General features: G+C 38.1%; 1 protein-coding gene across 1 annotated transcript in view; it reads right to left on the reverse strand.

Moving 5' to 3' along the window:
* Nucleotides 1-491: 491 nt before the first annotated feature.
* Nucleotides 492-13,572, reverse strand: part of Gyc32E (Guanylyl cyclase at 32E) — a 533,171-nt gene continuing 520,090 nt past the window's right edge. The window contains exons 20-21 of the mRNA XM_067149664.2: nt 5,597-5,775; nt 492-832 (exon numbers count right to left, since the gene is read on the reverse strand). Of these exons, the coding sequence (XP_067005765.2) occupies nt 698-832; nt 5,597-5,775 (314 nt within the window). The 3' untranslated portion in view covers nt 492-697. The remainder of the gene's footprint in view (nt 833-5,596; nt 5,776-13,572) is intronic.

Here is a 13,572-nt window from a genome sequence, read left to right on the forward strand (position 1 = left end):
TATCAAAGGAGTGGAGGGAGTAGTTAGGTTGTAGGTTTAATACCTTAAATTTCTCAATCAGTTCAGTAGTGTTTTTAACGGATTTGTTGGAGAGAAGGTGATAATTTTTTGTTAGGAAATTTTGAATGAATTGGGATTCTTTGTAGAGTGGACTGAAAATAATTGTATTGAATAGGTGGACCTTGAAAGAATTTAATTTTACTGTAATAAGCAAATTTATGACAGACAGTTGGAGGAGGTCAGATGTCGCTTATGTCTGTAGGTTTAACCTTACGTTGCCTACACGTGACCCCTGGGTGAGGCTAAGCGAACAACAGCATACAGGCAGCCAAACGCATCTCCTGGCCATATGACAGAGAGATGGGACTGATAACAAAAAATTCAATATTTTTCACCCATGTCAGTGTTTCTTTTCTTTTTTCTTTTTACTCATCCTATAGTAAATTCATGCCTCACGACTTAAGGTATGATTTCCTGGAGTATGTCACATATTGAATTTATTGTATTAATGCATTGAAGCAGTTGTAATACTTGAATGGTATGTTCCTATAATAAATAATACTATAGAAAATAGACAGATTCTCAGCATGGTTAAAAATTTGTTAGTTACAAATATAATATTGACTAGTAAGTACTACCATTGACTTTGCTTTGAGCAATGCAAGTAACTGCTGACAATCGTATACCAACACAACATCTACATGCAGTTCCCAGCGTCGTGGTCACAGAAAGTGATGGTGGGTGCGGACTGGTGACTACGGTCGCAATGTGCGTCCAGTTGTTGGTACATAAACATGTTGGAACAGCTCAGAGCACTTCCTGGAGGGAGATCCTGTAAGAAGAACAACACAAGTCATGTGCACACGCCAGGAGAAAACTTAGCCCACCTTCTCTGTGGATATATTCCAACACATATATGTTTGTTTCCAGATTCTTCAGTTCTTAACAAAAGCTCAAGCAAACAGAACTTGGCAGTCAGACTACAGAACTGTCAGAATGAGTGGGAATATACAGACATAATGTTATGTGGAGAACTTCTATTATTATTCCTATTACTGGACTGATATGGTGAGTCACTTTTAGCTCTGTACATACCGTATGTAATTTAAATACACCTATCTACTGCACTTTATAGAACACGTTCTTCGTTTTTATTGCTTCCGTGTTGCAATCTTCTGGCATGAAAGAATAAATACAGTCAGACCTTCATTAAAAGATTAACAGATACCAATAACCTGAATTATGCAATATTGTTGTACAATCCTGACAAATTTTCTACCCTAATAATATTGCCATTAATTTCAGTGATAAAACAATTTCTGTCACACAGTATTGTAATGATATATCTTGACCTCCGTTGGTTCTCTGGTCCTGCAGATGGTAGCAGGTATGGCTAAAACCTGAGGAAGGCAATTTCTATTAATCTATTGAAAAACATAGTTATTTATCATATGAGAAGAACTAATATATACTTCTAAATACAAACTATACAACCAAAAGACAAATATATAACGATATAACAATCATAACAGAAAAGAAAACAAAGTTCCAATGTGATAGATCTGGACCATATAGGTGACGTCCTGTCGAGCATGGTGCTTGGAGAAGCTTCTCAATGTAAAATGACGAACCACAAGGGAAGAGTCTAAGAAGACCACAGAACATGGCAGAAAAACAAACTTATATGGTTGCTGACCAATAGTTAACCACTTTCAGGGACTCAGGATTGCTTGCACGAGGTCTTCTATAGTACATGAATTTGGACAAAGTTTGTTTTGGAGAAAAAGAGGCGTTGCCTGTGAAGAACCACAATCTCATAACGGCGAGTCTACATGAAAATCCCACTTCAACAGATTAGATTTGCATCTTGTAACACCTAAATGCAATTTATTGGGACATTTTCACGTTAGCCGATGTTCTGTATGACCAAGCAGGAGTTATTCAATTGGAGTTAGCCATTCTTCTCAGCATTTGGACCTCCCTCACCATTTACAAATTCGGGCTTGGTGTTCAGTCCCTGCGAGAGCCTCCGTTAATCTGAGGAAATCAAACGTGGACAAGCTGGCTGGTGATCATACAGAGGGTAAGATTCAGGCGTATCAACATTTTTATTCTCGCTCTTTTCCGCTATCTCCCAACGAATGTCAGGAGGTGCAATCCCAGCAAGGCGTAGGCCGTAGGCTAATGTCCACCCGTTTGGTATGACCACACTGGGCACGCATATTCGGCAGCAGAATAACACAACGTAAGTCAATAAATGGTAGCAGCATTGAGTGATGGTTTCAGTGGCAGCATTCATAATTACTAGGAGAGAGTTTGCTTCAAAGGAGTATTTTGAATATCAAAATGTTCAGTTCTCTTGTGCAATGTGCTACACTTTCATTATGTGCCGGCAACTCGTTGGCGGAATGGTCAAGGTACTGGCCTTCGGTTCAGAGAGTCCCAGGTTTGATTCGTAGCCGGGTCGGGGATTTTAACCTTCATTGATTCATTCCAGTGGCTCGGGGTCTGGGTGTTTGTGCTGTCCCCAACATCCCTGCAACTCACACACCACACATGACACTATCCTCCACCACAATAACACGCAGTTACCTACACATGGCAGATGCCGCCCACCCTCATCGGAGGGTCTGCCTTACAAGGGCTGCACTCGGCTTGAAATAGCCACACCAAATTAATATTGTTAACAGGGTGTCGTCTCATTAACTCCTCTGATGAGGTTGACGCCATCTCACTTCATACCTGACCCCATAAAGAAACGAGGTACGCACATGTATGTTACCCTGAATTAACACTTTTCACTCCAATAACTTTTGCAACTTGACTGTTAGTACACTCTCACCATTGTACAAAGAACTTTTATGGAATGTAATAAAGCCATTCAGGATATGTTTTCTGGTTTGTTGTAAGTAGGACTTGGATGTTGATGTTATTTAAAAAAAGCCCCTAAAATTCTCTTAACCTGTTAATGGCCATGCTGAAGTATGTCACACGGTTGGTCACAGGTGAGTTCAGCACTCACAATTGGAATTACTGCAGTTATTTTGATTTATTTCTCTTGTTTTGTTATATTTGACGTGAGATAGGTAGAGTTTAGGGCTATTAGAGGGCAGGAAGAAGAACATTAAAATGTATTTACAGATTACATAAATTTAATTATAACATATAAATGAAATCATATTTGAACGTTTGTCATTACCAGTCTTCCAACAATAATACATTCTTGGCACAATAAAAGTTGCTCCAAGCATTTACAACAAAAGAAAGCAAAAACAGTGAAATTGCGAATTCAAAGAGCAAACTGTTGTGAGTGAAATGAAAGTGTGTCCACTCCTAAACACTCTTGCTATTATTGTCATGACCAATGTTCCCGTAGGTTTCAGACGGTTTTCCACACCTTGATCAGCTCGGCATGTTCAGAGATTAGTTACATGTAATGTTCAGGTTCTCCCAGCAGTCCAAATTACATTCCTGCTCCCCTCAATGCAATGTGTCTGTAACCTGTGGATTATGCCAGCAAGAACACTGCCAATGGCCAACCACATCCACTCCACCCTTTGTCATTAGCTCTGGCTTCTGTATTTCATCCCTGTCATGCGTAGATGATACTTCTTTGAAACATATGATACGTGCATAGCATTTTCTCCAAAAGCAAACTAATTGCTGTATTTCCTTGTATTTGCCATCGCTGCTGCAATTCCCTCTTTATTCTTCCAAATAGTACCGACAATCGTGATATTCTTCCTAGTCTCTAGTTTTTTCATCGCACTGCTGGCCTTTTGATGATACTGCATCAGGGTGCATACATCTGCTTATGGCACACATCAGCCATTGGCATTTTGCTGACTTTCTCGGCATCCACTGCCCGAAACTACAGTGCTCACCACAGTCACATATTCTGGCAATGCTTCATGAACTCTCTTCCTCTCAGTCTTAAGGGACATCAATCAGTGTTCATAAAACTTGAAACCAATTTATACACCATCCGAAAGAGCACACTGAAATATGTAGAACTCTCAAATATTACATTCTATCATGCATACATATACAAGTTACAGGGTGGTAAAGATGTGCATGTGGGGGTCATCATTGTCCAATCGGAATGAAGTTCTTTTGAACTTCTGCTGCGATTTCAGGGGAAGCTGGTGAGAGAGTGTGTGAGTGCAGTGAACCTGGCACCATGAGTTGCATACGGGTTGTTCTGAAGTAAGCTTCTGGCTATAAAGATGAACCTTCTTAACGGACAAGGTGCACAGCTGCACAAGGTATACTACCGGAACCTCGAGGGATATCCCCCATGTCACCCTTACGAACGGACTTGAACATCACGATATTCCTCAATCTAATACTTCTACAGCATGTGTTTCCAGTGCACTATATACTGTAGTTGAAACTCATTATTCAAGCTCAACACTGTAATAATTTTAACACAGCAGTTGTGGTGTTCACCTTCTTATGTGCATGTTCACAACTTACTCTTTTTTACAAGCATCAACGAACAATGATAGATTAATGTCATTTTTAATTAGCAAGGGTTCATCAAAATAAGAAACCTTGCATATGGACCGTGTACATATGTGTGCTTTTGTGACCATGTTTGTGGTCGTAGCTATTTAAGATTTGGTTCTATTTGATGTTAGTGTCATTAAAATTGAATGTCTTAATACAATGTCCTTCTTTAAACTGAAATGAAATGGCGTATGGCATCTAGTGCCAGGAGTGTCCGAGGACATGTTCGGCTCGCCAGGTGCAGGTCTTTTGATTTGACACCAGTAGACGACCTGCGCGTCATGATGAGTATGAAATGATGATGAAGACAACACATACACCCAGCCCCCATGCCAGCGAAATTAACCAATGATGGTTAAAGTTCCCGACCCTGCTGGGAATCGAACCTGGGACCCCCGTGACCAAAGGCCAGCACGCCAACCATTTAGCCATGGAGCCGGACTTCTTCAAACTGTCTTGCTATGAATAGTGGAAGATGGCTGTTTACATAAGCTGAAACTAGTCCTAATAAAAATGAAAATCCACAGCCTGTTTCTAGTCATTCGACTGGCTCAGGAATGGAATGAATGGAGCCCCATCAAGCCAAGAAAATGGGAATTGTGCGGGCTGCCAAAGTCTGTCACACTCCTCTGGGGCAATGATTAATGACTGACAGATGAAATGAAATGATACTGGAGAGTGTTGCTGGAATGAAAGATGACAGGGAAAACCGGAGAAAAGCCCTTCCAGCCTCTGCTTTGTCCAGCACAAATCTCACATGGTGTGACTGGGATTTGAACCACGGAATCCAGTGCTGAGAGGCTGGCATGCTAGGAGGCTCTCCTAGTAAAAATATTGTATTTATGAGGTAGTCAATAAAACTTTAATTAAGAAAATACTGCGTTATGATTTCAAATAAATTAAGTCAGATACAACATTGCTCATGCCTGAGACATGTGACAACTGCGTTACACAATCGGGTAGATATAAACTAAAAGAGCTTTTGTATTTGGAGCAGCAAATGTCTGCTGGAATTAGGGCACACCCCACTGAATCCAGGCCAGAGCTACACTACATTCTCAAGGGGATGACTAACAGAGACGCGGACCTGGCAATGTTGGCTGAAGTAGGCGTGCATGGCTCGCAGATGAAGTTGATGATGCTGTTGGCAGACCTGGAGCTGCAATGGACGGTGAAGAAGTGCTGGTGCAGAGCCCTCGTTTCCAGGGAGAAGTTCCATTCCTGCCGGCCGTCGTAGCAGGTCTGGAGTTTCCAGTCCGCTTAATCCTACAACAAGAACATTACATTACATTACAACTGAGTTTGAGAGTCCTCAGGAAAATTTTACTCATTACATTTATCAACAACCAAACTTGAGAGCAATAGACATGCTGTGTCAAAGGAACAAAGAGTTGAAATCTCTGTGTTCTGCGGAGACTTCAGGTGTGACTAAAACTTCTCTAACAACTTAAAAATCCTTGACCCTTGGTGTATTGTAAATGACAGCCCGAGTGGGAAATGACAATTCTGTCTTAGCTCTAAGTTTATACGTCTGTGAGTTGTGGAATAAATCACAAGGTCATCAGCTAATTGAACACAGTGGTGGGGGGAGGGGATATTATAAAGAAAAATCTTGTGCTATGAAAGACAAAAGAGTAAAATAGACTTAAGGATATAACATTGGTAGGAGGGAATAGGTGCAGACAGGTAAACATATGACACATTGAGTGAGCCGTCTAGTAACTAAGAGAGTACGAATTTCTTTAATTGGTAGGCAGTATTGAAATTATGATTGTTACGTATTTCCACTGCTTCCATATGATTCTTGACGAATAGCATTTTATGTGGGTAAGCCTTGGAACATCTTAGAACATGACATCATGACCCGATGATTGGGCGTGTCAGTTATTGCTAACTTGTCTGGCTGCTTGGGACAGGCATTTCTTAATGTAAAGAATTTCTAATGTTCATTTCTTTGACATGGAAAAATTGCAAAAGCTTATCATATCTATTTATCATATATTTGACTCTTCTAGTTGGCAACAACAGTGTTTAAAATACACAAGTAGATAAATGAAACAAGAGTTTGACAACAGGAGAGTAGACAGCTCCACGGGTGAATCAGGAAATGTGTTTTACAGCTCAGATCATGATTTGGGGAGTAATAGGGCAGGTTTCATGAGTTCAGCCTCTTAATCAGTGAGACTAAGATAATGTCCAATGAGCAGACCACCGCTTGGAGAGTAGATGACTTAGCCACAAATGAGGACTCTTCTTCAGCATGGTAAAACACTTGGCTGCAGCCTCACAAAGAGAGACTCATCAAGAAAACTGGGAGGAGGTCTCTACAAGACAGAGCGTACGAGTGCACTTGGATGAATGGATTTAGTCAAGAGAGAGCATCATTCAACTGTGAACTCACACATGCGACACGGTAAATTTGAAAAAAATATTATTTCCTTGAAATTTTACACAACAATGACAAAGGAAAGAAATGCATGTTCCTGTCACAGGTAGAGCTGAGTTGGAACAGTATCCTCAGTTTAACATTTTATATACACATTAATGAACCACTATCTTGACCTCAATCGGCTACGGAACACTTGACAGGATCACATGTGGTACCAACACAACATGAGTTGATGTATCCACAAAGACGCACACAAAATGCTGTCAGTTGTACACCCTAATTTTATTTACAAACTGTTGTACATTTGTCACACACATCAATAAAGCACCATTTTGAACAACTGCCTATCATCATGACTGCACTAGAGGCATGTCAACTACCAACTAAACAAAACCAATTCAAAACAACTCCTTTTAAACAATCACTCCAATTAAGCAATAACTCAACTCCATCATCAAGACCGCCTCCTTATATATGTGCCTGGCCAGGCTTCTAGAAGGATATGTCACAACGTATCTTCTCATGAATTCTAGATTGTCCAATAGCATAGTTACAATGTAAGGAAGGTTCTACATAGTTCTCGTCATACATTCTGGATATTACGGTGTGTTGCACAATATTGTAGTGGATTATACATCATATATACAGGTAATAATACATTATATACTATTAATTATGGATTCTTACATTAACTAAACTCATATTAATATATATACAGCACATGTTTCATGACATAACCTCACAAATAATATGAGCGTCTGTAAATAATAATAATACTAATACTAAATGCATGCCATACCTCACAAGTCACTATAATAATAATAATGATTCGAGCTCGATACTTCTATTTAACAATGGGTAAAAGAACTTGTCTCGACTAACGACTTTCACTAACAACTCAACTCAACTCTGCTCTTTTATATACCTTGCCTGGCCAGGCTCCTAGAAAACTATGAAACAACATGCTTTCTCATATCTTGTCGAGTCTCCAATAACCTATGTACAAATGGATAGAACATTCTGTAAAACTTGAGTGACAAAGGTGCGTTGTTCTAGACTATTACCCTGTGTCTGACCAGAGGGACGTGACACCTTAACAGTCCCATGATGGAGTGGGCTGCGACAAAGTAGGTTAGTAGTCCTTGGCTCGTGACTAGTCTAACCAGAGAGATGTGACGCCTTAACAGTCCCATGATGGAGTGGGCTGCGACAAAGTAGGTCAGTAGCTCTTGGCTCGTGACTAGTCTGACCAGAGAGACGTGACGCCTTAACAGTCCCATGATGGAGTGGGCTGCGACAAAGTAGGTCAGTAGCTCTTGGCTCGTGACAAGTCTGACCACAGAAACGTGATGCCTTAACAGTCCCATGATCGAGTGGGCTGCGACAAAGTAGGTCAGTAGCTCTTGGCTCGTGACTAGTCTGACCAGAGAGACGTGACGCCTTAACAGTCCCATGATGGAGTGGGCTGCGACAAAGTAGGTCAGTAGCTCTTGGCTCCTTGTCGTGACTAGCCTGACTTAGACACACTGCATAGTCGTGTGCTGCGATGGCACTGGAATTCCCCCTCTGTACCACTACGGTAACAATAATCATTCACAAGTTGATGTCAATCAAATTAAGAAAGTCTCACATTTTTTACCCTGAGTGTCATTTGAAACCGTCATCTCAACGTCAGACAATTCAGAATTGATATTTAAATAGTCGTATTGCCAATTATCCCACATGAGAGTTGTATGATAACCATATGGCCTCAACTACCATGTCCAAGCATTTTAATTTAACACCATTACTCTGCTCATCAATTTAAACTCAAATAGTGAATATTCAAGAATAAACTTAAATATTGTATTGGTTGAAAACAAATTAAAATGTACAAATTGTTCCATTACATATGCTAGTCAGACTGGAAAAAACTTTGTTACAAGATATCAGGAACATGCCAGGGCTAAGAAATACACCAGATACTCCGCCCTGAGTGGTCACATGACAGACTATTTTTTCTATTTGTTTTACGTCGCACCGACACAGATAGGTCTTACGGCGACAATGGTATAGGAAAGGCGTAGGAATGGGAAGGAAGCGGCCGTGTCCTTAATTAAGGTACAGCCCCAGCATTTGCTTGGTGTGAAAATGGGAAACCACAGAAAACCATCTTCAGGGCTGCCGACAGTGGGGTTCAAACCCACTATCTCCCGGACGCAAGCTCACAGCTGCGCACCCCTAACCGCACAGCCAACTTGCCCGGTACTACAACCATATGTTTACCATATGGGCATTACCACTCAGAAAGTCTTGTCTCACTCTTCTCTCTCCGTGTTCCTTCCCACTCCACCAGAACCAAAGACCTTCTCCACATTCCCCACACTGAGCACTCGATACTTCAAGGATCTTTCCTAATCTGCCACCCAACTCTAACACTATCAATAGCAGAAAAGAGCTTGATGTAGCATCAAGTAAAAGTATATTCGAGAGGGGTGTAAGCAGGCTCTTAAGGATAAGTTTATGTGAAGTGGTTACACGGCAATTTTGACCCATTATATAGAAATAATATGAATCACCACCTTATCAATACACTATTTTATTTACTACCAAACTGGTAAATAGGGTCAATACCGGTTTCGACCCCTATGGGGTCATCCTCAGTTGACACATATAAATATCTATAAAAACATCACATATAATAGTTAAAGTTTAAAATTGATGGGTCATTAGTATACTGGTAAGTACATATGCATGTATTATGGAATTTATAAAATTGTTCTATTAGAGCTATTATGTAGATTTTCTGTTTCTTTGTAAACAGTATCAAAAGTATTGTATTGGATGTGGTTCATCCATTTGACAAAATGCTAGTGGATTGAATATGTACATTTGCTGAGAGGTACATGCTATTCTATTTTACAATTTTTGTTTTACATAATATAGGGTAAAATTATTACATTTGCACATATATGGTGATATTAGGTACAATGTAGGGTGTTAAAGATCTACTATTTGGATTTTCAGTATCCTGATTAAGTTTGTTCTATTAGAGCTATTATGTGGATTTTCTGTTTCTTTGTAAACAGTATCAAAAGTATTGTATTGGATGTGGTTCATCCATTTGACAAAATGCTAATGGATTGAATATGTACATTTGCTGAGAGGTACATGCTATTCTATTTTACAATTTTTGTTTTACATAATATGGGGTAAAATTATTACATTTGCACATATATGGTGATATTAGGTACAATGTAGGGTGTTAAATATGTACTATTTGAATTTTCGGTATCCTGATTACATTTCATGTAGTGGTTGTAAAGTTTACTGATTCACTTGTTTAGTTCAGTTAAATGTATAATGACCTTGTTGGTTTGAATTCTTAAAATTAAAATATTGGTATGTAATACCTAGTTAACATGAATGCTTAATATTAATATATAAGTTTGTAGCACCTCTTATTCCCGTTTTCAGTCTTAAAATAGAATTGTGTCTTGACACTTTATTTTGTTAGACATATAAAAGTCTTGCTAAGATAAAACTTTGGGGCTAAAACCGGTATGAAATACTTATTTAAAGTACATTAGATAATGGTATTGATATGTGGTGCTATGTGCATATTCAAAAAAATCTAAATGAAATATAAATATAAATTGGTGACAGTACTATAGGTTGTTGTATTGTAGGTCTATTAAAATATATGTTTACTTGAATAGGATCGATCACATGCTGTACGCGTTACGAGTGAAATTGCATAATATATTATAGTAATAACTGGTAATTTTGTAGGATACTGTAGGATTACCAGTTATTACTATAATATATTATGCAATTTCACTCGTAATGCGTACAGCATGTGATCGATCCTATTCAAGTAAACATACATTTTAATAGACCTACAATACAACAACCTATAGTACTGTCACCAATTTATATTTATATTTCATTTAGATTTTTTTGAATATGCACATAGCACCACATATCAATACCATTATCTAATGTACTTTAAATAAGTATTTCATACCGGTTTTAGCCCCAAAGTTTTATCTTAGCAAGACTTTTATATGTCTAACAAAATAAAGTGTCAAGACACAATTCTATTTTAAGACTGAAAACGGGAATAAGAGGTGCTACAAACTTATATATTAATATTAAGCATTCATGTTAACTAGGTATTACATACCAATATTTTAATTTTAAGAATTCAAACCAACAAGGTCATTATGCATTTAACTGAACTAAACAAGTGAATCAGTAAACTTTACAACCACTACATGAAATGTAATCAGGATACCGAAAATTCAAATAGTACATATTTAACACCCTACATTGTACCTAATATCACCATATATGTGCAAATGTAATAATTTTACCCCATATTATGTAAAACAAAAATTGTAAAATAGAATAGCATGTACCTCTCAGCAAATGTACATATTCAATCCATTAGCATTTTGTCAAATGGATGAACCACATCCAATACAATACTTTTGATACTGTTTACAAAGAAACAGAAAATCTACATAATAGCTCTAATAGAACAATTTTATAAATTCCATAATACATGCATATGTACTTACCAGTATACTAATGACCCATCAATTTTAAACTTTAACTATTATATGTGATGTTTTTATAGATATTTATATGTGTCAACTGAGGATGACCCCATAGGGGTCGAAACCGGTATTGACCCTATTTACCAGTTTGGTAGTAAATAAAATAGTGTATTGATAAGGTGGTGATTCATATTATTTCTATATAGTGATACCAATCAATACGGACATGAAGCTTATAAATAATAATTTTGACCCATGACGAACATGGACATTCTCTTGGTTTTTGATTTGGACAGTTGTTATTACTAGCTCTGTACCTGACCTGTTATCTTTTGTTATGTTTGTTATATGTTATCATGAAGTTAGTCTGTTGAGAGCACAAGTGAAATTTGCTCAGTGTAACTGTATCTTGTGCTTTGTGAATAAACATATACAATGAACTTGAAAACTTTAATTAAAAGCCATTTATTGAATATATACGAGGAGTTTAACATTTATCTAGACCAGAGGAATAATCCGACAGGTAATACAACCAATCTTTCTGAGAAGATTAACATCTTATATGACAAATTGATTCAAGCGAAAGTCAGAAAGGAACACCAAACGTTAATGCATCACATGCTCGGTACCATTCAGGTCATTCCTCCGCCCATAACACGCCATCCCACTTCCCCTGCACACTCCCCACTCAACATAGCTACTACTTGTTTGAATTCAGTTAGACACATACTGAACCCTTGTCTTACCATTCCATCGTTGGTCGGCCACAGCTGCTACAGTAGAGCAATATTGAACTCTTAAATCTTGGGGTTGTTGCGGGAAGAAATTCGGTCACGATCTTAACCAAACGATGGGGTTCAGAAGAGAGCCTAACTACTTGAAATGAGGAGCAAATATGTGCTTACTAACTTTTATTAAATTCTTAATGGCACAAAAAACTTTATTTATATAAATTCTTGACAAAAATTTTAATTATTCATTATTAAATGTTTCAAACGCAGTCACATTGCATAGTGTTAATTTATTTCTTACAATATTGAAGAGTTTTCTTCGGAGAAAGTAGGAATCTCATAAATTAGTGGACAGCGAAACTGAAAAAATGAAAAGAAAACCTGAAAAAATCGGGCACCTATTAATCCAAACGATAACTGAGAATTAATCCACACGATCCATGGAAAATCGGACCTTCAACAAGTAGAACGCATGATTTCCTCTCAATTAAGGTTATCCACCAGTCGAATACCCTTTCGGATACGGAACGCCCGCCGCATGGACCCTTAATCGAACCAAACTGACTATCAGTTGCTTTGGATAGGTTGCGAAATATTATTGGAAAGCATGGTGTTCACTAAAGTTAATAGCAGCATTCACAATTGAAAACAAAATTCCACCATGTATTTGTCACTTCATGACACCCTTAAGTTATAATCCCGATGCTAAATGTGCATCACCCAAAACAGCTGTTCAGAAGGAACCAACAACAACACAATCTGCGAGGATCTTACGTTACGTCGTTCTGAAGGAACAAAACTGCGAAATGCAGGAAACACTTATTAATCACGCATTTAGAAGAAATGCCAAACACTGAAGTTAATTAAAAAGTGGTAAATCACTTGAAAATATTATTATAAAACCGACTTTCAGGTTATGAATGGTTACGTTACACTTAATAAAATTACAAGTCCACAGGGTAACATAAAACAGAATTAAAGAATTATTTCCTACTTAACTATGACTACCATCACAGATCCATCTACTTATTGTTTGTCCCAACACACTACCTACAAAGCTATCAATTGATCAAACTCAACTACGTATAAAAAATGAAAGAAAGACAAAGATTGAAAATAAAATATATTACTGGCTGATGAATCGAATCCACATTCGTAACTCAAGTCTCACACTAATACGTTGAGTGTCAACATGCACACTGCCAAAGCAAAAATGGACATCATAATGACAAAACAATTAGGTCCGTAAAATAAAATAAAATACCAAAGTTATTTGGACTCAAACACGCATGGAGAACTACAGTAAAATATTCAATCACCGTTAGCTCAGTACCCAATGTTGGACAACCCTCATTATGCACGCCGTCTGTGATCCTATAATCTTGAGTAAACACCTTCCAGC

This window comes from Anabrus simplex, chromosome 6 (genome assembly GCF_040414725.1).
Source record: "Anabrus simplex isolate iqAnaSimp1 chromosome 6, ASM4041472v1, whole genome shotgun sequence".
In the NCBI taxonomy this organism is placed as follows: Eukaryota; Metazoa; Arthropoda; class Insecta; order Orthoptera; family Tettigoniidae; genus Anabrus; species Anabrus simplex.